General features: G+C 37.4%; 1 protein-coding gene across 3 annotated transcripts in view; it reads left to right on the forward strand.

Moving 5' to 3' along the window:
* LOC117403984 (transportin-1) overlaps positions 1–18,880 on the forward strand; it is a 42,180-nt gene extending 23,300 nt beyond the window's left edge. For 2 of the 3 annotated variants that reach the window (XM_034006547.3, XM_034006548.3), the window contains exons 12-25: positions 3,206–3,358; positions 4,796–5,021; positions 6,268–6,439; positions 6,547–6,633; positions 7,300–7,407; positions 8,586–8,744; positions 9,503–9,590; positions 9,699–9,797; positions 10,150–10,245; positions 12,403–12,478; positions 13,577–13,676; positions 13,853–13,927; positions 14,598–14,734; positions 15,238–18,880. In XM_034006547.3, the coding sequence (XP_033862438.2) occupies positions 3,206–3,358; positions 4,796–5,021; positions 6,268–6,439; positions 6,547–6,633; positions 7,300–7,407; positions 8,586–8,744; positions 9,503–9,590; positions 9,699–9,797; positions 10,150–10,245; positions 12,403–12,478; positions 13,577–13,676; positions 13,853–13,927; positions 14,598–14,705 (1,547 nt within the window). In that variant the 3' untranslated portion in view covers positions 14,706–14,734; positions 15,238–18,880. Of the gene's footprint in view, positions 1–3,205; positions 3,359–4,795; positions 5,022–6,267; positions 6,440–6,546; positions 6,634–7,299; positions 7,408–8,585; positions 8,745–9,502; positions 9,591–9,698; positions 9,798–10,149; positions 10,246–12,402; positions 12,479–13,576; positions 13,677–13,852; positions 13,928–14,597; positions 14,735–15,237 lie in introns of those variants that run through there. The other variant, XR_009307413.1, reaches the window with a different exon arrangement.
* Positions 18,881–23,831: the final 4,951 nt, after the last annotated feature.

The following is a 23,831-nucleotide window of genomic DNA, read 5'->3' on the forward strand; positions in this document are numbered from 1 at the left end:
GGTTTGAGACATTTAATTCGGGCTTGTGATTTTCTGTGCTTTTACCCTGACCTTTTCTACTCTCCTCTTAAATTCAATTGATACCCGTTAAGCCATTCATGTATCTGGATCACAACTGAGAAAAGTGTTAATAGTACAGGGTGTGCAATTCGTTTCGCCTGATGGCGGGGACAACAAGATTTGCCGTTATACTTTCGGACAAGTAGTTTTTATTTATTTATTTTCCTATGTTCGTTCTGTTGCTAGAAAGACACTCCGGTATATTTATAGAGAGCCACTCAAGTTTCTGAATACTGAATTGCGGAAGTGTTTGACCCCTGTCACTTCTAATTGGCTAGCTGTGGAAGAAGCTGATCTTCTATTGGTTACAAAGAAACCCAGAAATGGCTGCCTGAGAGCTTCTGGCAATGCACAGATTAATCTTTTAAACTTACGGTATTACTGGTATTTATGTTTTTTGTAAATTAGCAAATAAGTTATACTGCTTTCTTAATACATGAACCTGACATTTTTAAATGCAGCAATCTAGTAAAGTTAAAAGGAAACGCATGCCAACAGAGCTGAGGGATGCTCGGGGAGTGACAATTGAATTTTCTCTGAATGGATGGATGACTCCTGACACAACGAAATCGTGGCTTCGAAGACTTGTATGGGATGCGTATCAAAGTCATCTAACTGATGAGGTACATGCAACTCTCCAGGAGGCAAAAAAAATGGCTTGCATTCTTGGCGGCTGTACAAAGTTGGTCGAGCCGGCTGATGTTTCTTGGAATGCTCCATTTAAATCAAAGTATCGTGAATTCTATGAGGAGTGGCCTCAACTACCTGAACGTGCTCACGATTTAACAGCACACGGAAATCCCCGAGCTCCTACACGGCTTCAGATAAAAAAAAAAAAAAAAACATGGGAAACGTTGCGCAGCGACATCATTGTGAAATCATTTGAAACTTGTGGAATAACGACTGCTGACCCAGATCTAATACACTGTACAAAGAGTGGAGGAATAGCAGAAGCTGCATGGGAGCTCATCCTTCCCAGTACCAGCACACCTGATGGCTATAGAAATGAAGAAGAGGAGGACAATGAGGAGCAGGAGGAGGATGATACACATGAAGTTGTGTTTGAATAGATGAGGACACAGACCAGTATTGGTAGCTTATAGTGGACCGGTCCGTGTTTTGTTTGTGTTCCAGTTTGCAGTATTTAAGTTTTATTTTTATTTATTTAATTTATTTTCTGAAAAGATTACCCGTATTTCAGAAAAGGAAAAAAAAAAACCTGAAACGTTTGACTGAAATAGCTGGGGTAGCAGTATTACGGTATGTTTAATTTCCATGAATTGAATTGTATTTAAATAAAGTACCGTATTTAAGTTTGTTTTGTTTCTGTTTGTAATGTTATGCTGTACGGTAAGTGTATATTTCTTTTTTTGGGTAGGGATAGAAAAAAAACACCTTTCCGTTTCTTTATTGATCGCAGCGTTTATTCAAGGGAGGCCTCTATTATAAAGCTGATATATGACTGCAGCCTCAATACACGAGGGCTTCTTTAATTCGAGGGCGGCTCTAATTCGAAGTAATGCGGTATATAATTTTATTTTTTATTTTTTTGTTCTACTATATTTGAACAGATGCAATATTTATTTATTTATTGGGCATGCACAATCCACTATTAAACTATTGAACTATTAACATGAAGATTGATAAATCTGTTTGTAATGATAGAAATGTAATGGTTATATATGAGAGTATCTGTACAGTATTTTTTTTTTAAAAAGCCATCAGTGTATGAAACCAGGATCACCTGCTGCAGCGGTGTTCCAATTGCCATCATGGGACAAGATGTTGGATGATGAAAAATAGCTGTACAATGTTGTGCACTGTTTAAAAAAAAAAAAAAAGTATACAATAGAAGTAAACAAAATATATTTTGTCTGCAGAAATCAGAATTCCACAAAGCAGCAGTAATAGTTGGCAATGATTTCGTATCTGTGATGCAACAAACTAAAACACCTGTACATCTCAAGTTGGATTCAGCTTATGGAGAAAGTGGGGGAAAAAACAGGCAGAAGCTATTTTTATTTAAATAACTCCAGGTGTTGCTTATTATAGTTGTACTCTCAGTATGTTACTTTAAATTTACTAGCAAATGTGTTCCAAAGTGCACTGAAAGGAACATTTCCTTAAAATATGTTATACCTTTGTTGAGGTGAGGTGGGGTCACAGGCAATCTTTTGTGTATCTTGAAGAAGTTAGTGAACTGGTCAAGCTACAAGGCTAGATCCGCCCCTGTTTATCACTAATTGATTGATTGTGTTCACTGTTAAATAAAACCAAAACCCTACAAGTTATATTCTACCTTTTTTGTGTGTGTTTTGTGCGATGGGGAGTAGATTACAGTAGATCTAGCATTTTGTCCCGTGGACAAAACTTTTTTTTTTTATTTTGAAAAATTGCACACCCCTGTATAAAATTAATTTAATTTAGTTTTGTTTTGTTTTTTCTGTGAAACAACTAAATGGTCTTTTAAATCGTAAGTCTTACTTTTTCATTTAAAAGCAGAAGCGACTCTTGGTCGCTAGTGTGTCCAGGTTAAAATACTTTTTTCTTTTTCATTATAGCGTTAATAAAGATTAGTCGCTTAACATGTGGTGATCTCGATTGTATGTTCTGCTTGTAAATTAAAAATGAAGGCTTTGCCAATTTAAAAGCCCATTTAGTTTCACAGAAAAAATAAAAGTAAATTTAAATCTATTTTGCTATTAACCGAAACACCGAAAATCAGAAGCCCAAGACATAATTAAAAAAACTATATAAACATCATTTTACATCTTTTATTTAACCATGTAATTAAAGATGATATCGATATCAAAATGATATCGCAGAAGTCTCCCAGATGCCATAATAGTTGTACAGTATTTCATGTTTGATTTTCGAAACGTCACATTTTTCATTGTCAGTTTTCAATTAAGTATGTGGAAAAACTACAAAGCGGTGTGTAATTCAATATGTTAACGTAACATTTTTAGCAGGTTTCATTCAACTTTATGAAGCAAAATTAGTTAATTATATATTGCGATGCAAAACTTTTAGCCATAGCTGTAGATGTAATTGAGGTGATTTGTTGAGGTTCAGCTGGTACTAGGCTAGCTGTTCAAGTTGCATGCTGTCTGACCTCTGACCTCTTCCCTCTTTGTCATCCTAGGGAAATGTTCTGCTGCTGCGCTCGATGTCCTTGCTAATGTGTTCCGGGACGAGCTCCTGCCTCACCTCCTCCCTCTGCTGAAGGAGCTGCTCTTCCATCCCGAATGGGTGATCAAGGAGTCCGGCATCTTGGTTCTGGGAGCCATCGCTGAAGGCAAGTAAAAGCCTTCTCTGGCACTCTTCTTTACTCCTACTGTTTCCATTTGTTGCAGGGTCTTTACCTGAAACCGGATACATTCGTGTTTCTAAGTGATCTGTTTTTGGTAGACGGAGTGATTGATGCAGTGCAATGCAGTGATAAGATAACTCTGGCAGTCACATGTTGTATAAGATGCAACTCATGCAAAAGGAAGCTGTTTTTCACAAAACTACACGAACACAAATAATAATATGCAGCGTTAACTGAAGGCAAGGCATGCTTTAACGTCTTGGTGGAGCCACAGTTTTTGTTAATCAATGATTCCAACGTGCAACATAATAATAACCACCTTTATTTTATATAGCACAATTCATGCAGCACATCTCAAAGCGCTTTACAATCTAAAAACACACTAACACAATCATAATCGCACAGACTATGCATATTAAAACATAAGCGCACAGAACACACATACTAAACAAATTCATAAAAGCAGATCTCCTACATAGGCTGATGTGCCAATTTAAAAAGATGCATTATTACGTGAATTATTCCTCTCAGGTCCTTTGTCGGACTGGGTCCGACATCATTATAGCAACGCAAAAAACGGGTTTCTAGTCGTTTTTTCTCCGGAAAAAGCCGAGAAAACCATTCAATTGCCGAGTGGTAGCGACAGGAGCCGAGACAAGTTGGGGGGGGGGGAGAAAAAATGCGTATCTCATGATTAGTCATACATATGGCCCTGGTATCAGATAACGGGGCGGTCATAGTAAACAAGCTGGCTGAGTGCGTCAGTGCACAGAGCATCATGGACATTTGCAGAGCTTTTTTCATATGTTATAGTAATAAAATAATGACTTTGATCGCAATATTGAGGAGTTTGGTGATAAAACGAGTGATCCGGAGATGATTGATCGGTATGTACGACCTATTATTTTTATTATTATTTATTTCTTACATAGATGAAAGCGATAGCGAACGAAAGGGTGGGGCGGGGCTGGAGAAGCCTAGTGAGTGCTTTGTTGATGTGCAGGGCCATTTAAACCCGTTTGACTGTGAAAAAAAATACATTTTAAACAGCGCATCTAAAATTAACTGCGCGTGTGAAAATAAATTGGACCTGACGCGCCTGACACACGCTGAATAAATGGACTGCAAAGGGTTAATTTTGCCTGCAAAATGCCCTATCCCCCACAGACCAGAGTATTGGTTTGTTTGTTATCGCTGCACTCCCCAGTCAGACGCATCATTATTTATTCATTATTCCCTTTGCTTTCTGAGCATACAGCAGCATTATGTGAAGCTTCTGTAGTTGTCACGCAACTGAGTAGTCCAATCTTAACTCTGTCAATCACGCAGCTTAGTTGCACGCAAATAATTAGGGGATGAGTTTGTACATCAAATTATTGAAATGAACATGACCGACTACATTTCTGTTGTGTTCTCCTCCAGGCTGCATGCAGGGTATGATCCTGTATCTCCCGGAGCTTATCCCCCACCTCGTTCAGTGCTTGTCTGACAAGAAGGCTCTTGTCCGCTCCATTACATGCTGGACCCTTAGCCGCTATGCACACTGGGTTGTCAGTCAGCCCCCAGACACCTACTTGAAGCCACTGATGACCGAACTGCTGAAACGCATCCTGGACGGCAACAAGCGAGTACAGGAAGCGGCCTGCAGGTGAGGCACGCGGTTTCAGAATGATGGGCACACAGAGCTAAACTTTTATTTGAGAGGATTCATTGACTAGCCTTTTAAAGAGTGTCTCTTCCCCAGCGATGATTCATTCATTCAAATCAGAATTATAATTCCTTAAGTCTTGACAGTGGGATCCTGCTTTCTATTACATATAGTTGTCTGTGTGAACTGTGGAGGGTAATGCCTTCAGTGAAAGTTTAATAAAGCACGTTTTCTAACTACTTAACGCAATTAACAGTGTGTTTTGAGCTACAGACTTTATTAGTGTTGTGGTTGGTTTCTGGTGGAGGCAGGTTTTTGATGTAATATAAGTATCAAAAACATAGTCTAGACGAGGCATTTTGGTACAATCATTGGTGCTGTCTGATGGTATTGAGATGAAATGTGGAGCCTGTGCTTTTTGAAAGCTTTCACTGAAGGAACTGTTAATGTTGAGATCCAGTTTCCACCACTGTAAAAGTTTCAAGTGAATTATGTGATGATACTATACCCTGGTCATACATTACAGTGCCACCAGTAAGAATGTTTTTCATCCCAAGTGGTGGTGTGTTGATGTCAGAAAACAGCCCTAGTAAAGAAATAATGGAAATTACTGACCAAGCCTACATGTTGTGATTTAATACAATGTATCTGCTTTTCCACCAAGTGCCAGGGGGAGGCTGCTGTTGTTGTTTGGTGTGTATGCATTGAGGGATTGTGTTTTCATACAACCCACTGCATGCCAAGGTGTAATAATGCACTGAATTTTGAAGAGGGATGATATTTGGTAAACAGATTCCATTAAAAATAATGTGATATTTGTATAATGTGAAATAATGTATAATGTGATTCTTGTAACAATTGTAAGTCGCCCTGGATAAGGGCGTCTGCTAAGAAATAAATAATAATAATAATAATAATTGCTCTTTACATCCAATTATGTTATAAAAGCTTTTTATTCACATTCAAATTTGTATGTGCAAAAGCACTTGGGGAAAGAAGTTCGATCAGCCATGAAGGTTTCAGGTGTTAATGTTGTCTGGGCAGTCAGAGCTTGTGTCAAGAAAATGTGTATTTGTCATCACACATTGCCTTCCCTATGACTCCTGTGATGCCTTTGCATACATGATGTGGAGCGCTATTCAAAACATGACATTCATATTTTTCGGGGGATAGCTTTAGTTTAGGATGGAAGATGGATACTAACCCTTTGCCATTTTAAAGCGTTTTCTTCCTAACTCTCCCTTAGTGCCTTTGCTACACTAGAAGAGGAGGCTTGTACGGAGTTGGTGCCCTACCTCGGTTATATACTCGACACCCTTGTATTCGCTTTTAGCAAATACCAGCACAAGAACCTGCTCATCCTGTATGATGCTATAGGCACTCTTGCCGACTCAGTAGGCCACCATTTGAACAAGCCGGTAAGACATTTTGCACTTTTGTGGTGGTTTTGTTTCTGTTTTATAGATATTTATTTATTAAGAACAATTACAAGTGTGTACCCTCCCCCCCCCCCCCCAATCTGCAGGAGTACATAGAGATGCTGATGCCGCCCCTCATCCAGAAATGGAACCAGCTGAAGGATGAAGACAAGGATCTGTTTCCTCTGCTGGAGGTACCTCCTGCATGTGACTGTAAACTGCTTATCCCAGCAATGGGTCAAACTCAAATGTGTGAAAGTGAAATTCACATCCGTGAATCCTGGGAAATTTTAATGAATCCTGGGAGTATAAATAATTTGGTGTTTGTGTTTTGAAAGCAACCTACAATTGTTCCATCAGTTGGAGGATAGATCATTGATCATTTTAAGACACTATGAAAGGTAACAGTAGTGTATCTGGTTATCTTTAAGTGCGTTTGTTTTTTACATTTAAATTAATTCTCAACTGTATTGTAATAACAGTAGGTTTCAATTCTAGTGACTCCCATGCCTAGATCAGCTGTGATTCAGCCTAACGAGCATTTTAGTGAATACTTCTCTGAACTTGCTCCACCTGCATTTCCTTCATGGTTTATCTGTATTTCATCAATCTGGTGGGACTTTCTGTGGGTTCTGCACTACAGATGTGACCGCTTTAGATTCAATATTTATACACATGCTATTTTTTATTTCAAACATTGCATAAATAAGTCAACAAATGTATTGCTGTTCATCTGATTTTTAAAAAAACTGGAAACTGCCGAAGATCTTTGCGGTAGCGTCTTCTATTATAAACAAGCCTGCTGTCACGCGTGCTTGATTTGTGTTTAAGCTGCAAATTATTCTCTTTTTGTTCAACAGTGCCTGTCTTCAGTTGCCACTGCCCTGCAGTCTGGCTTCCTCCCATACTGTGAGCCTGTGTACCAGCGCTGTGTGAACCTGGTACAGAAAACTCTAGCACAAGCCATGGCAAGTATTTAAGAGATACCTGAATTCATAAGCATGTTGAATTTGTTAGCTAGGTTATAGCTCCAGTGTTTGTTCTTGTACTGGATCTAAGACAGTTTTACCTTTTCCTGGGTCAAATTTGACTCCCATTTTCCAGCAATTTAACAGCTTTCAGTGTGACACAACACTCCCGTTATTCGGTTAAATTGCCATATACTTACAGGAAAACCAGTGGGACGTGTGGAAAATATCCTCTATTTAGGTTTCTGCTGTAAATTTGAACGTGGCATTGTAATTTGTACTTTGTTTTGGGACCGCAAAGAATTGCATTAGACTCTGTTTTGGACTTGTTGCTATATCAGTGCTGCCTAAAAGGTAGTCTAAAAAACTGTGTAAAGTGAGGCTCCATCCTGTGGTTTGGACCTAAAGCCAGGACCTGCAGCTCCACTGAAGAAGGGGCCTGGCAGAGGGGCTGGCAGTGAGACCGATGTGGGACCTGTATTGCCTAAAGGAGGCCTGTGAGAGGGGCCAATGCATGATGAAGATATAAATACTACTTTAGTGTCTGCCCTGCCCCCCTTGGTTCTAAAAGTAAGATTTGCTGAGGTGTTTAGTCAGATGCATTCTCTAAATCAGAGCCTGGAAGCCAGTTACTGGTTTGAAGCCAAAAGTGCTCAGCTGGTTGTGTAGCCCAGCACAGCTTAACTGTGACGACTGTCTGACAACTGGCATTCAACCAAGAGTGGAAGAAAGTGATTGCCACCCCAATACATAACATGCTGTGTTAGTGGTGATAGCTTGTGAAGGATATTTTAAGCAAATTTGCAAACATTGGTCTCTTCAGAATTGCAAATCATCTGGCCATATGACCAAACTTTCAAATGAGGGAAGTCAGGTAATTGTTTTTGTCCAGAAATGTAATACGTTTATATTATCAATGTCTTTCAGCTATGAAAACAAAAATATATTCCTTCATTGTGAAGTATAAAATTTAAGATTATTATTTTTTATTTTTTGCAAACAATTTGTTCAATAGTTTACTGTAACCCATTTTAAAATAATTTTGCTTATAAGTTAGCATGCAAAGAAAAACTGCAAATCCAACACCTGTCACGGTGGGAAGTTGCAGGGCATGTAAATGTAACACAGTTAAGTGTGTGGTGTAATCACATTTTTATGAATGAATCTCTCATTGGCAGCTGCACAACGCCCAGCCGGATCAGTATGAAGTGCCAGACAAAGATTTTATGATTGTAGCTCTTGATTTGCTCAGTGGCCTCGCTGAAGGACTTGGCGGCAGCATCGAGCAGCTGGTGGCGCGCAGCAATATCCTGACATTGATGTATCAGTGTATGCAGGTAATGGACAAGTTCATTTATTTACATATTTATTAATGTACATATTTATTTATTTTATGGGGTGCTAGATTGGCAATGCGGGAGACTATAGTTTCAAGCATGCCACAAGCATCTGCTGGTTTTTGGCTACTCAGATTTTGGATTTTGAACTGCGCTGGTGACATTATGAAGGGAACACCTATACATAAGACCCTGGGCTGAGACGATTGGAACTTGTTTCACAAAGGCCATGGAATGATAACTAACAGATGGAATGACTGGTCTCAGTCTCCCTGTTCCTACAAGCGTGCTTCAAGTATACATGCACTAGCATTCAGAATTGAAATGGGTGCCTTTTCCTTTTTGAGGTGTCAGGGCTGGAATAAATCTAGCTAGCTATAGCTTTACTTCCACTGCTCAATGTTATCATGGCTACACACAATCTTAATAAGTTGACCCCACAATTGAAAGTAATGGTTTTCACCTGGAGTAAGGCACAGAAATATAGTTGGAAACCTGTGCACAAAAGGGACAGTTATTCTATGTGAGGCTGATTGTAAAGAAGTTTTAAGATGTTCTAGCCTCAATGACTGACTAATTACTACCGAATATGCTGTTTTCTGAGTTAGAGTACAATCACTGGCACAGCATGCTCCATTGAGAATATTTTCTAGCAGGGGTTTTGGCAGTCATCTTACAAACCTGTAAAACGAGCTGGTCTTAATATTAAATAAGGCTAATATAATAGTGTCACACTACACCGTTCTATTGCATTTCAGGATAAAATGCCAGAGGTCCGGCAGAGTTCCTTTGCCTTGTTGGGTGATCTAACCAAGGCATGTTTCCAGCATGTCAAGCCATGCATTGGTAATGTATCAAGTGCATATACAACTCAACTACTGTGAACTTAAAATAAAACATCCATTGTCATAAATTATACTGTTTCCTTGTTTCCATTTTTTTTTTTGTACACAGCTGATTTCATGCCAATTTTGGGCACTAACCTCAATCCTGAATTAATTTCTGTGTGCAACAATGCTACATGGGCGATTGGAGAGATTTCAATTCAGATGGGTATGTATCCTGTCAAATAATATATAAAGAAAAACCAATAAGCCTGAATTCTAACAAAACAGAAGTGTTTGAATGGTAGCACACAGGGTGCCGTTTATCTCCTGCTCAAATGTAAAAACCCATTAAAGCTCTTGTCTTGCCTTTCTTAAGACTCCTAACTCTAGTACAGGTGTTTGTTTTTTTTAATCTCTTTATTCACGATTAACCCTTTATTGCTTAAGAGGAAGGTATGCGTTGCATACTGGAAAGCATTGGATTGTTTTATACACAATGTTTTTGTATGAAATGTACCAGTCACTTAGGATGGTTTGTTGAGCTGAATCGTATATTCAAAGGGTTTTCTTTTCTTCAGGTGCTGAAATGCAGCCATACATTGCTATGGTGTTACACCAGCTGGTGGAGATCATCAACAGACCCAATACACCAAAGACATTATTGGAAAATACAGGTACCATGCAGCAGGACACAAGCAGAAGGACTGGGAGTTGTGGTTAAGGGTTTAAACCTCAGAGTGATGATGACACATTTTAATTTGACAACAATTCTGCGTGTTTATTTTAACCTTTTAGAAGATGCATTTACAAGCTTCAGGATTTTATTTATTTTATTTTACAATGGAGCACCAAGAAAATATTTTAACAGTCCCATGATGAAAATCTAAAAAAGTTTAAAGTTCATTTAGCTCCACCTCCCTTTTTTTTTTTTTATAAATTAATTTTTTCTGTGACTGAGGCTTGTAACTGTATACGCTTGGTATTCTTCCCAAAAAGGCCAGCTAAGACCGTTTTTAATTTACTGATTTTTTTAAATATCAATTTGATAAACTGACAAGGTTACCAGCAAAAGGTAGCAACTTAGTGCAGATATTGCTGTGAGCTAGAGCACTAAACCACCTGAGGCTGCTCAGGATTTTATAGTAACCACGTGTTTTAAAGGTTCAGTATTCTGGTAATATTCACACACAACATTAAAACTAACATACTTATGTTACAGTGTATGAGCTAGGTAGTGCTAGAAGTCACAGGCAGCTCATCTAACATCTATATGTGGCATTAATCCCTCTTATGGTTTCTAATCTATTCATCTGATAAAAGGATGTTTGCTTATATAATAATAATAATAATAATAATAATAATAATAATAATAATAATAATAATAATAATAATAAGAACCTGCAAATACCATGCTTTTATTAGTTGAACAGTATGCTGCTTCCAGGGTAGAAGAGTGCATTCTCTGCAATGTAAAAGGGTAAAGGGAGTTAGGCCTATTATAGGGCATCTAGATGTGTTCTTTGTTTGTTTATTTTTTCTTGTTTATTATTGTAACTGTGAATGCTTATCTGCAAATTGATGTTGAATGTTATTTAGTTAAGGGTGGCAAAAGTTTAATGCAGGATATCTGATCTCTTCACATAATTGGCAAGTAAGCATCAAAAACCTGAAATATAATAAGTACATAGATTTGTGAACATTGTATATTCTACTGTAAACAGTCTTTTTTTACCTACACTGCTAGTTTTCTTAAATGATTAATAACCAAGTCTTTTGATCAGATGTAGTCATTTTGATTGAAAGGAGAGTAAAAAAAAAAACCAAAAAAAACCACATACATTTTGTACACCATGCACCAAGATAATGGATTCCTGATGAGAGTGTGATATTGATTTCCACGCTTGGAAATATCGCGCAGCTGGATGTAGACATTTTGGGGAAATAAGTGTCTGATTTTTTGGAATATAATTAAGAAAAGAAAATGGCCATCAATAGCATTGCTAATGATGTAATTTAATATTATTTCTTGATTCTTGTCTAAAATTACATAAGTATTCTATTTTTGCAACTTGATCGGTATATCCTGCACTGAACCTAATTCTAATGGGCATTCATCTGCTTTTTGCATGTTTCATTGGATTGTTCATAAATGCCTGTTTTTAATGAGAATGTTGCATAGTGTCTCTTAAACCTAGGTTTCCCTTCTGCTTTATATGAATCTGCTAGATCTTAGGGTTCTCCATGTAGTTGGCTTGGAGTAATCCTTAAACCATTTCCTTTTACTTATGAAAGATTAACCTTTTTGAGAGTTTAAGGGAGAGAACTGAGAGAGCACAATTTCTAAATAATTGAATTCTTAATCTGGTCATTTTTTTTTGTACACATTTATACATTGTGGTAATCGATATCGGTAATACAGCTTCATTTTGAATGCTGACAGAACTGATTCAAACAGACAAATTTGTAACTGGGGAAATGCAGCCAGGTTCTGGGAACAATATGGTTGACTCGTATAGGCTTTTATGCGTTTCCAGAGAAATGACTTTGTTTGCATTAAATGTTAGTTGTGTTTTCAAGTGTTCTCCCTTAAATGTTTTGTTTATTTTTAGAGTGTATCATATTTGACATCCCCCACCCCCACCCACCCTCACTTAGTCTGGGTGATAGTAGTCAACACTAGTGAAATCTTATGTTTATTATCATACACAGATTCTGTTGATTTCTGTTTCTGAGTTATTTGTTGTTTTTTTCTTTATTTTTTTCTCCTCCCCTCATTTGCTCATGTCTTGGTTGGCGTTTGGTGGTGTATAACCGTGATTGCGTTACCTTAGCAATAACAATTGGTCGTCTTGGTTACGTTTGTCCTCAAGAGGTGGCTCCCATGCTACAGCAGTTTATAAGACCCTGGTGTGTATTATTCAATCTTTTATTTAAATCATTTTCCTCTTTACTCTCTCTATCTTTCTCTCTTCACTTTAAGAAATATTTTCTGTTGAGTCACAGTCCTTAATCCATTGCCAACCATGTGACTAATCTTGTCTTTTTTTATTTTAGGTCTGTGATTTTTTTCTTCAGTAGCATTCATGTATAAATATATCTATCTATATATTTAATGTATGTATCTTTTATTTGTGTCGTTGTTGTTGCTAACAATGAGTTAATGCATGGGATAAGACTGTCACATGCTTGCTGGTTCGAAAGGCTTGATATGCCAAAGAGCATTACCGACCCTCCAGAATAATTTCCTGATGCATGTCGATCTCAGAATGCCCCAAACCTGCATTGTAATAATAGAAAGAGCTGAGAATATGTTGCTATGAGTAAATTTGTGGTGTTTCTGAGTAATCCCTTTCAGAGGTTCTCTTGATGTCTGTAAAACCTAGGGCATTGTCAGTCACAGGTGAAGCCAGCATAGCAATAAGGTTAACCTCAAAGTGCTCATTCCTGCCAAGAAAACCACAACCACGTTGTTGGTGCTGTTATTTTTTTTTTGCTTCTTTTTGTGTACAGCTGCCTTATACTTGGAGGGCTGTGGTCCTCAAAGACAAACCATTTATTTAATGTAAAAACTTTTTAGAACCACTTTTTTTTTTTTTTTTTTAAATATGAAGCCATTTAAATTCAGAATCATTTTTTCATATACTATTTCAATTTTTTTTTTTTTTTTTTTTTTTTTTTAAACACAATGAAGATCAGATTTTATATAATTTAAGGGAATAAAGTACTATTAATTTATTCCATCGCAAGATCCGTCTTGAAAAACCAAAAGCTGAAGCGATGGTGGTATTCTGTTTGGTGGCGGGCAGGGGGATATGGAATTGAGAATGTATTCAGTACCTTCAATTGTAAATGTGAATGCTTCCAATAATAGTACTTCATGCAATAGCAATTAGATGTGATATTTTATTGGATTTTGCCTTTTTAAAATATACATATGTATTTATTTATTGTGCCGAGTGTTGCTGGGTCTGCTTGTTTAAATACATTCATTTTCAAATTTAACAGGTGCACTTCACTACGTAATATACGGGACAATGAAGAAAAAGATTCAGCATTTCGGGGAATCTGCACAATGATCAGTGCCAACCCAGGAGGTGTTGTGCAGGTGACTTGCCATTTGTCCTTTCCATCCCACCAATATAGCAAAACTTCAGCTTGACTGCTGTTGTCATGCCTTAAATATGTTTTTAAACTAATATGAATATCAATTTGAATTCAGAATTGTTGTAAATGTATGTGAAGCATACTGCATATTGTAATCCTCCTTTTTGTCGTTTTCAGGATTTCATATTTTTCTGTGACGCTGTAGCCTCCTGGGTTAGTCCGAAGGATGATCTGCGAGATATGTTCTGTAAGGTAATTGATTTATTTATGGTAATTGGGATCAGATGGTATTTCTTAACTGAAAACGGATGTGTGTTGACTGAATGTTCTTGACGAATTTGCTTTTCCTGTGCATTAGAATATCTGTAACAGGCTGACCCAGGACACATGGGTAGTTGCATATACTTTGGGAATTTTAGCACTAACTTGGTTATACCTATAAGAAGGTGTATGGGGTAACTCACTTTACACCTATAAGAAGGTGTATGGGGTATCTCACTTTACACCTATAAGAATGTGTATGGGGTATCTCACTTTACACCTATAGAAGGTGTATGGGGTATCTCACTTTACACCTATAAGAAGGTGTATGGGGTATCTCACTTTACACCTGTAAGAAGGTGTATGGGGTATCTCACTTTACACCTATAAGGAGGTGTATGGGGTATCTCACTTTACACCTATAAGAAGGTGTATGGGGTATCTCACTTTACACCTATAAGAAGGTGTATGGGGTATCTCACTTTTTTGTTCCCAGTCACTGCTTCCAGTTATATTCAGTTGAATAGCAAGATTGCAGCTGGGTGGAACAAATCAAATAGGAAGAGATTCTTTGATATTCTTTTGCATTTTTCTCAAGTTGTTTCATTCCCTTTACATGTGTTTGTCATGATACATTACGGAAATCTGTGTGTGTTCTCAGATCTTACATGGATTTAAAAACCAGGTTGGAGATGAAAACTGGAAGCGATTTTCAGACCAGTTTCCACTTCCACTGAAGGAACGCCTTGCAGCATACTATGGAGTGTAACAGCATGGTCTGTAGGAGCAGTAATTGGGGTAAGTGTCCTGTGTCTGTGGATGTTTGACCTATTCAATTATATGAAGCTAGAGAAGGCCATAATTACTCGGTGTAAGTTTAGAAATAGCATACCTTTGGTAGCTACTGTTCGTTTTTTGTTATAGTATGTGATTTTTATAAGCTTTTCTCACTTCTGACTTCATGTTCTTGGTGCCCATGACCTCTTCAGATTTGTTATATGGCTGTATTCTATGATTCATTTATTTATTTTTTCTCAAAGTTCAATTACAGATGACCTGCTTCATTGCCACATTGTTTAAATCTGTGGCCATGTCAAGATCATCTGCATTTGCACGCTATCAATTTACTTTGTTTACCAATATTTCAATATGATATTCCATTCCCTCTTACATTATGCTTTTGAGTAGTTTAAATGCATTAATCCCTTGATTTTAAATTAAGAATTCAAAGATTTGTTAATGTCCTTACCAGTTTCTTAATGTAATTAATCCGCGCCTTCTCAATACTTGTATTTTTGTAGGTCTTTCACTCTGGGAGACAACGGGGAGCCTCTGCACCCAGGGAAAATGTTACCCTTTACTGGGGGGGAAGGGTAGACCAGGGGGGACATACAGTACGATCCCAACCCATCTGGGCGGGGTGGGAGGGAGGTGTTAGTCGTCGCACTGTTCAGCTGACGGGGGAACACCTGGAGCAATTGAGGGAGGAAATTTAGTCTTTTTACAACTCAATATCTGAATAAGAAGCAAATGAAGATATGTTGTCCAATAATAATATAGCACATTGTTAAAAAAAACAAACAAAAAAAACCTCGGGGATACCTTTAAACATTTTATAGACAATATTGGCTTAAAGTATAGGGTTAAGTGCAGATCATTTAAAAATAAATACATAAATAAATGGCACACTGTAAAAACCTAAGATGGGATTCTAAATAGCATTGACTGCATTTAAAGTAAACCTAGACATAGGCATGGTGAATTCCAGAACATTGCATGGAATGAAGAATACTCAATGAAGTAAAAGTAGTTTCACAAGTTCAACTTGTAACATACTGTACGTCATCAGTGGGCACCTGTTATTAAATTTGGTAGACGGAACAAATTAAATGCTAGAGCTAATGTTAAGACCAACAGCCTAGCCAGAAGCCTAATTAGTGTCTAACTAGTTTTTGCATATCATGGCAAATACAATTGGCATATCTTGCATACTCCTCAAATACTAGAGAGATTATTTTGGAGGGGTGGGGGGCTATGTTTTTTTTTTTTTTTTTTACACCAATACTTTCTGTCAACGTACAGTTTGAGGTAAAGACATGCATTTTTATTTCTTGAGTTGTTTTATGGGAAGAGTAGCATGCTTGCAGCAAGAGTGTGAATGGTATACATTTTACATATATACTGCAACAGTTTTGTGTTTCGGTTGAATAGTACATAGCCCTACATTAAAAAGAAAAGAAAAAAGAGTTTAATTTCTGTTAAGGATATAGGTTTAAGTCATGTAGTTAAGATAAGGCCTTAATCTCTTTAGGACTCATTAGGATTAACTTTGATATAGTACTGTGTGTAACCTGCACATTGTGGAAAGCCGATTATACCTGTGCAATCTTTGCTTCTGTGCTGTTAATGTGATGTGCTTACTGCATGGACATAATACTAGTGAATTGACCAGATATTCTGAAACTATAGAGCCATGTCATTAATAGAACTGTTAAGGGCTTGTGTTAAACATCAGCTGGAATCTAATAAGGACGAATGTACAAGTTCATGACCTGTTTGCTGTACTTCAGTGTCTATTCCCACTCAGTTTGTTAATTTTCTTTTTAATTGCATTTTTGTTCAAAGCATGATCTTAAAGGTGTTTGATTCATTTAATGGATGTCATAACAAGGTCCTGGAAGCCTTGGTCTGCGCATGTTGATGGCCCGTCGTACCCCAGCTCGATGCGAAAGGGCACAAGCTACAGGGTGGAACTTTGAATCCTTTTTATTTCCAGTTTCATCACTTCATCTGTGTTGTTGTTGTTTACTTTAAGTCTTTCAGTCTGTTTAAGAATAAACCTGTGTTTATTTAACCTTTCCCCTCCCCTTAATGTGTATTTTGTTGTATTGTTTTATACTGTGAATCTGGAAACGGATCTGGTACACGTTGTATTGTTTGGATTGCCTGAAAGTATCCCATGCTGAATATAGGGGGCCTGTACAAAGATATACGATTGCTCTGCTGGTCAGAACTAGGCCTGCAGTACTCCTTGGTTTTGTTTTTTTTTCTTTCTTTCTATATAAAGTGCGAGACAATTCAACCTTAACAAAAAAGAAACTTGTAAAGCCATAGCAGCTTTTTGCAACCGAAGAATGTCCCACATAAAAATAAATAATAATAATAATAATAATAATAATAATAATAATAATAATATTTGGGCAGATCTTTGCATGTTTTCATCCAGTGTGTGAGTGGTTGAATGGTATTGAATATTGCACTGACAAGTTTAGCCTACGCATGTGAGACGTGTTAGATTTGCATTTCTTTTTTTTTTAAATTTATTTTGGTAACATTTTTTTTATATTTCGGTGTGCATGAGAGCATGTGGTTTTTACACATTCCTCTTAGCTGACAAATTATGCATATATCTGTCAGGTAAAGAGTAATTCTTAATGCATTCTCCCAGTTTTATTCAGTTTTTATTATTCCTTTTGAAAACAAGTTGGTATTGCTTCAACTCCAATAACAAGAGGGTCACTTCACTTCTAAACTGGCAATATTATTTTCCACTTGTGAAAGGTACTCTGTTTTAGCCTTTGGGACCACAAGGTTATTTTTTGGTTCCTCCCTGTAATGAGTTAGGTGGGAGGTATTTGGTTTCAAATAGTTCAGTGTAGCGCAACAATTACTTTGGGTCTAAACTGACATTTTTAAGAAAAAAATAAAATAGTATGCTGCTGTAGACCTTGCAGATTATATAAAGATAATGTTCTGTACACAGAACATATTAAAGTGCAAGATTTTTTCAAGTTTCTGTCCAGTGTGTGCAGTTATCAAGAGGAAAATAACCTGGGGGTAGAGTACAGCTTTTAAAAGTGTTGTCTGTGAAGTTAAATATATGCTGAAAAAAAGTTATAGAAACAAACGCTTGATCGTAAACCAGTAAAAACAGAATGCTTTTGTTCTCAACATGCCATGCACTAAGCAGTTTTATGTTCAGTATAAACATTGCCCTTTTAAAAATGGATACAATGCATCATGGGGTATATATGAAGCGTCTGTCTTATCTGTGGTGTGCGTGTTTTAAGGTTCTGAATGTGGATTGTCTGAAGTCGTAATACTTTGTCTTGTCACATTCCAGCTTTTTTTTCCCCTTCTTTCCTTTGGCATGCTAAAAGCACGGCTCATTTTGTCTGCTCCTTACACACTGAATTAAGTTGCTGTTAGTGTGCTGTCGTACATATATGGCCGCTGCTAAGTAGTTTTCTACTTGAATATTTTTATGTTGTAGAAACCTCAGGAGGTTGGTGTTTACTGTTATATGCCTTTTTCCATTTGAGCTTCCCTTTTTTGAAGGATTCTAACAATAGATGAAACGAACTCCTTCTCAACTTGAGTTGGTAACAGAAAGTGTTTTAAGGTGTGGTGTAAATGTTAAAATGTTTGTCTCAGGGCAGACATTTGTCTTCAGTCCATTCTTGAAGTCTTATCTTTCTGAATGTGCTGGTGGGATTATTAACATGTGCACCTTGACTGGCTATTTCTGTTGACAGCTTGGGTTGCAAAAGAGTTTTCCTCCAAAAAAAACCCTTTAAGGAACTGGGCCAAGTTTCTGAACACCAGAAAGCGCCAACTACTGTAATGTTAGAATGTTACCTTCAAAAACCTGCTCCAGCAACCTCTCCCAGCTCTATATACTTCACTAATACTTCTTGAAGTCTGCCTTCACATCTACGCTAACATGAGAGAACTTCATTTTAAATAGAAAATATGGTTTTAATTTTTGATAAGCTGCTGAATTTTAAACCGTTTTTTGGGGCCACCAAATATTTTGGATCATGCAAATAATCTATATTGTACTGTAGTAATTTTGTAATATTTGTATGATGTAGTGATATTAGATGTGAATGTTAATCACTGCTTGGATATGTACATTGTTGATTAATAAATTGTTTACATAAAGCTTTTGAACTGTGAATCTTGATTACTTGTGAGATGCTTTTATTTGTAATAATGCAAAAAATACTTTTAATATATCTTAAGTTGTAAAGATCAAGATTTACACATTTCATTTTAGTACTTTTTTTTTGTAGGGGAGGCAGGCGATCCTGTGTGGCATTTGTGTTAGGGCACCAGATTTTACAAGGATTAAAATAATTGCCACAACAAAATAAACTGTTTAGGCAGTTATTTTATTCCGGACACTACATTTTCTCCAGAGTCTAATGAAAGAGCCTGGTTGTGTGAGAATCCATCGCCAACATGATTGATGGCTCGGGGGAATTCAAAGAAGATGCCTTTAACAGAGAGGAACTATCTGTATTTGGGCACAACCATAATACAGTCGGGGCTATATGTATAATGGCCTGCTCTGCTTTGAGTCGACGGTCGTGTTCAACGATAACAACCCTCTCCAGTGCTGTCATGAAGCTGAAGTGTTGGTGGGTGGGGTGGCTGGTTTTCCTTGAAGTGTGTGGAGACACCAGACTTGACCCATTGACCCAGATATTGTGGCAACTGGTACTGAGAATTAAATGGAAAACTAGGGGGGCAAAAAAAAAAGTGGTCTTAAAAATAACCAGAGTTTTTAGAACTAAAACTTCATGGAGAAGCAACATTTATTGCAAGTAGATGATTCCTATAAATCGCTCTATTTAAAAGCAGCTGTGGCATCCAGGTTCCTAATTACTTTGTGTAGTAGTCCAGCTGCAATCAAACCTGTGACCTACAGCACAGGAAGTGATGAGATACAGTATATCTGTATTTGCAGTTGAATTGTAAAGAATAAGATTTTTATAACAGTGAAAGAAAGGGGGGGGGGGGGGGGCAGCGATATTAATAAAAGGTTAGCTCCTGTTTTAAGTGGTTGAAAATATTCAATCAATTTTGAATACCAAAAATTACAACAGAGCACAGACATTCATGTGCAACCTGTTTGTTTATATTCCGATCCAACGTTTCAATCACATTAAGAGATAGAAGGGCCACTAAATAAATGGTTCCCTTTTCTCATCAAGTACCCAAACAGGTTTCAATAAAGGGGACAGTGAACTTTGGTTGCCTTGGAGCGAAATGTCCTATTGTTTAGTAACATAACACTCAAATTTAGTTTATTTTATAGAACTGCATTTCAAACAATATGCATTATCAACCAGTGAGTGTTAATAAGAGCTGATGCTGTAGCTAGCAATCAAGGGAAACTTTACAAAATCACTGCCATAGAATTGCAAGGACTGCAGTTTACACTGGTCCTAATAAAATACATGCACAGAACAGGCATGGTTAACACTTCAATGTTTGTTTCTCATTAATCACATGCTGTCTTGAAAAAATCTATGGTACCTTTCACTTTACCTGTGACCTAATCTGGTTACAACAATGGTCATTCCTTTTCATTTATGTAGATTCACATTAAGGTAATTTAAAAAATGAGCCGAACAAAGCCTCTCTTTATTTCTGTTTTGTTGAGGAAAACCCTGTTGTAGGTTCCTAGCATGTACTCTGAGCAGTAGGAGGGGCAGGTATTCTTAACTGACTTATTGTTCCTTTTGTAATTGCACATGATGTGGCAAAAAGGAGCCCATTACTAGAAGTGCTGTTTTCTGATAAAAAGGATAACCACAAGGTTCCTTAAACTTAGTTTACTTTCCTAACCAGATAGAATTGTCAATGCCGTCTCAGTGTTGTTCTCCATTCCAGAAGCAGTTACATCAGCAAGTTAAACATATTTAGCTGGCTCATGTCAATAGAAACCAATCCACATTTTCTACTACGCATGGCGTGTAATGTGGGCAGAACGAATCTCGTTACTTCTGCATGTGAATGCATTTACAGGTGCAGTAAGAGACAGGACATGGCTGAAATAGCTGTAACTATAGTGTAATGTTCGGTTAAGCAATGTGCTAAAGCATGCAAGCATTCCTGCAAGTTCCTGCTTCCTGCAGGGCTTGCTATTTCCCCTGACACAAACAGTCAGCAGTGCAGCAAAGGGGTTAGGGTTACTATAGGGCTTAGGCAAAAAAAAAACGGAACAGCCCCTGTATTTAGAATATACCTCTCTCTTTACATTGTGAGTTAACAATCTGGACAAAAAATTAGGAAATGCATTATACACCCTTGCTGATTGCATGAAAATGATTACTTGCTCGTTCTGCAAATGTGTTTGCAGACCAAGTTGATTTTTTAATCTAACCCCACCGTCAACAAAGACGTGGCTGTTTTGTTGCCTGTGCATCTGGCTGAGCCTCAGAATCTAATGTCAATGTGTGAGCTTCATTGATGTGGTGCATCGTCACAAAAAAAAAAAAAACTAGAATGCTATGTGGAACAGTCAGGGCTTTTTGAGTCTGGTCCAGGGGGATTCTGACAGCAGCAGCGAGAGACTCGGAGGAAGTTCACAACAGTAGATTCTTAAGAAAATTGTATTTTGAACCCAACGTTTAAAGTTTAACCTTGTTAATAATAATAAAAAAAACACATTAAAAGTTTTTGCTTTGGAAGATTTTACATTCCTTATAATAAAAAATAACCTCTGTTACTTTGTAAATTCACTTTAGCCTGCGGCCCATTCACTCATCACTGCCATGTGTATTGCTAAGTCTTTCTGGCTGGTTGAAACCTAAAGACAGGAGAACGACAGAGTGACAGTTTGTATGTGCATCCGACTGTGCACCCATGTACTTCGCTAGCTTGCTTGTTTAAGAAGTCTCACATGGATTCACTAAAATCATCTAGTTCTTTGTATCTGATGAGGGTATAGCTAATGAAATCATTCCTTAAGTCTTTACTGTTGTGCACGGCATGCCTGGAAAAGTCACCTTAAAATGTCTACAGGTCCTTTCTAACAGCTGCTTGAGTCTTTCTTAATCCATCTATTTCTACAGAATTGGAATAAAGCTGTTTGCTGATTCAGTCTGTGTTCATAGCGGACAGCTGGAACTGAAGAGCAGCTGCACAGCTCAAGTTGAATGCACACGAACACAGACTTATTAGAACATTTTTTTAAATGAGAAACTGAAATAAGAAGCACTCGGAATGACTGCAAACATTAAAAAAAGGTAACGTCTTTAAAGAGTAAGCAGCGGGGTTCAGACATTATAGTGTTATACATCCCCATGTGTTGCTACGACTGGTTAAATAACGCACCTGGCATTTCTCTCTTCATTGTTCACATCCTGACAACTTTTTACACTTAACTTTAAAGTCTGTTTCAAAGCTCTTTTCAAAATCCACAATGAAAATTTAAATGACAGGTAAAACCAGCTACTTACACTTTAATATATATTTTAACAACACTATTTTCCAACCGCATACATCATGTAAGAAAAAGTATTGGCAAAATTACAATTTAAATTAAAAGAATCTGCAGATAGGGTTTAATCCTTTTCATTAGATTAGCACCAACACAAAAGTTTCCTTTGTCTAGAGGACATACAGTATTAACAGTATTGTCATCGTCCAAAGAATCTGGCAGTACCTTGGGTTAAAAACATCCTTGACTGAATGTGACAGGAATTCTAAGAAACCACAGCAGTAATGATGCTTGCCACAGCACTGGAACTAAACAAAGAGAATACTGTTCCTCTGTCTGTAGGATCAAAATGTAAGCCTGTCAGTATTTCATTGAGTCCCACCCATTGTGAATCCCTCAAAGTATCAAATGATAAATCAACATGGCTTGGTTCAGCGATTGGTTAGTTTATCATCCTGAAATGCTATTACAGCGGAAGAGCAAAAGAAAAGGCAGTTCAGCCCATAAAGACTCATTCCTTGCTATGAACACTGCTAGCATCAGGGCAGTAGCGTTTGGATAAACGCATGTCATTAACAGTCCACAGCGACAACAGCCTTTTACCAAGCCGAATGAGTAATTTGGTTGAAGTCAAATTCAGATTACAAGCAAAACAGAACTGACTTTTCCTGTTAGAATCCAGGACTTTAAAAAATAAATACAAAAGCTCTTGCCATACAATAGCTGTATCTACAGGGAGCACATACTGGAAATTGTTACAACAGTCTGCCTTGCTAATATAACCCTGTTGCCTGCGTCTCAGATTTGATCCACTCTGATGACTGTTTTCTCCTTGTAAACTCGATGCAGCCCTTAGTTATTTACTTTATTGTATGACGAGTGAAACCTTTTCAGATAACTTCCATTGAGCTCCAAAATTTGTTATCCTCGTACACCTGCTGCACTCTGCAGTTATCACTAAGATCAGTGCTTTTCAACCCAGGTCCTCAACTACACCCAATGGTCCAGGTTTTTACTTCGAGGAACTAAATATTTGTTTCCAGGGGACATAACATCACTTAGAGACTTAGAATAGTGCAATAGTGTGTAGCTACAGAGAGAGTTCAAAAATCGCTAGTGTGATAGCGTGCAGCTACAGAGATCATTCTAGAATATATAGTGTGATAGTGCGTAGCTACATAGATTGTTCTAGAATCTACAGGGTGTGCCATATGCCAACCAATATTTACAAATATACCTGGGATGCCTGACTTACGGTATACCCTGTATATTCATCACTAGACAGTTATGCAAATTATTATTATTATTAATAATAATAATAATAATAATAATAATACAAATAAAAAACAGTCAACCCCGGCAGTCATAAACTAATATATGCAAATATTATGTTCAGTGTAACAGCTGCTGTATTCCTGTAGCATTATGGCAGCTATTAGGAGTCAAGTACTTGTATATATTATGACATGGGTAGTTTTGCTCTATTAAAGACATAGCTATTGACAAACTACTTTTATAATAATACATGTGCAGGATGTAAAGGAAGTGCTGTGAAAACAGCCTTTCCACTGAGATCTGATATCATCAACATGATGAAACCTTGCTGGCTGGTGTTTCTCAGATGACATTAGCAGCAAGAGTTTGTCACCACTTCACAAACAG

Source organism: Acipenser ruthenus, chromosome 2, assembly GCF_902713425.1.
Source record: "Acipenser ruthenus chromosome 2, fAciRut3.2 maternal haplotype, whole genome shotgun sequence".
In the NCBI taxonomy this organism is placed as follows: Eukaryota; Metazoa; Chordata; class Actinopteri; order Acipenseriformes; family Acipenseridae; genus Acipenser; species Acipenser ruthenus.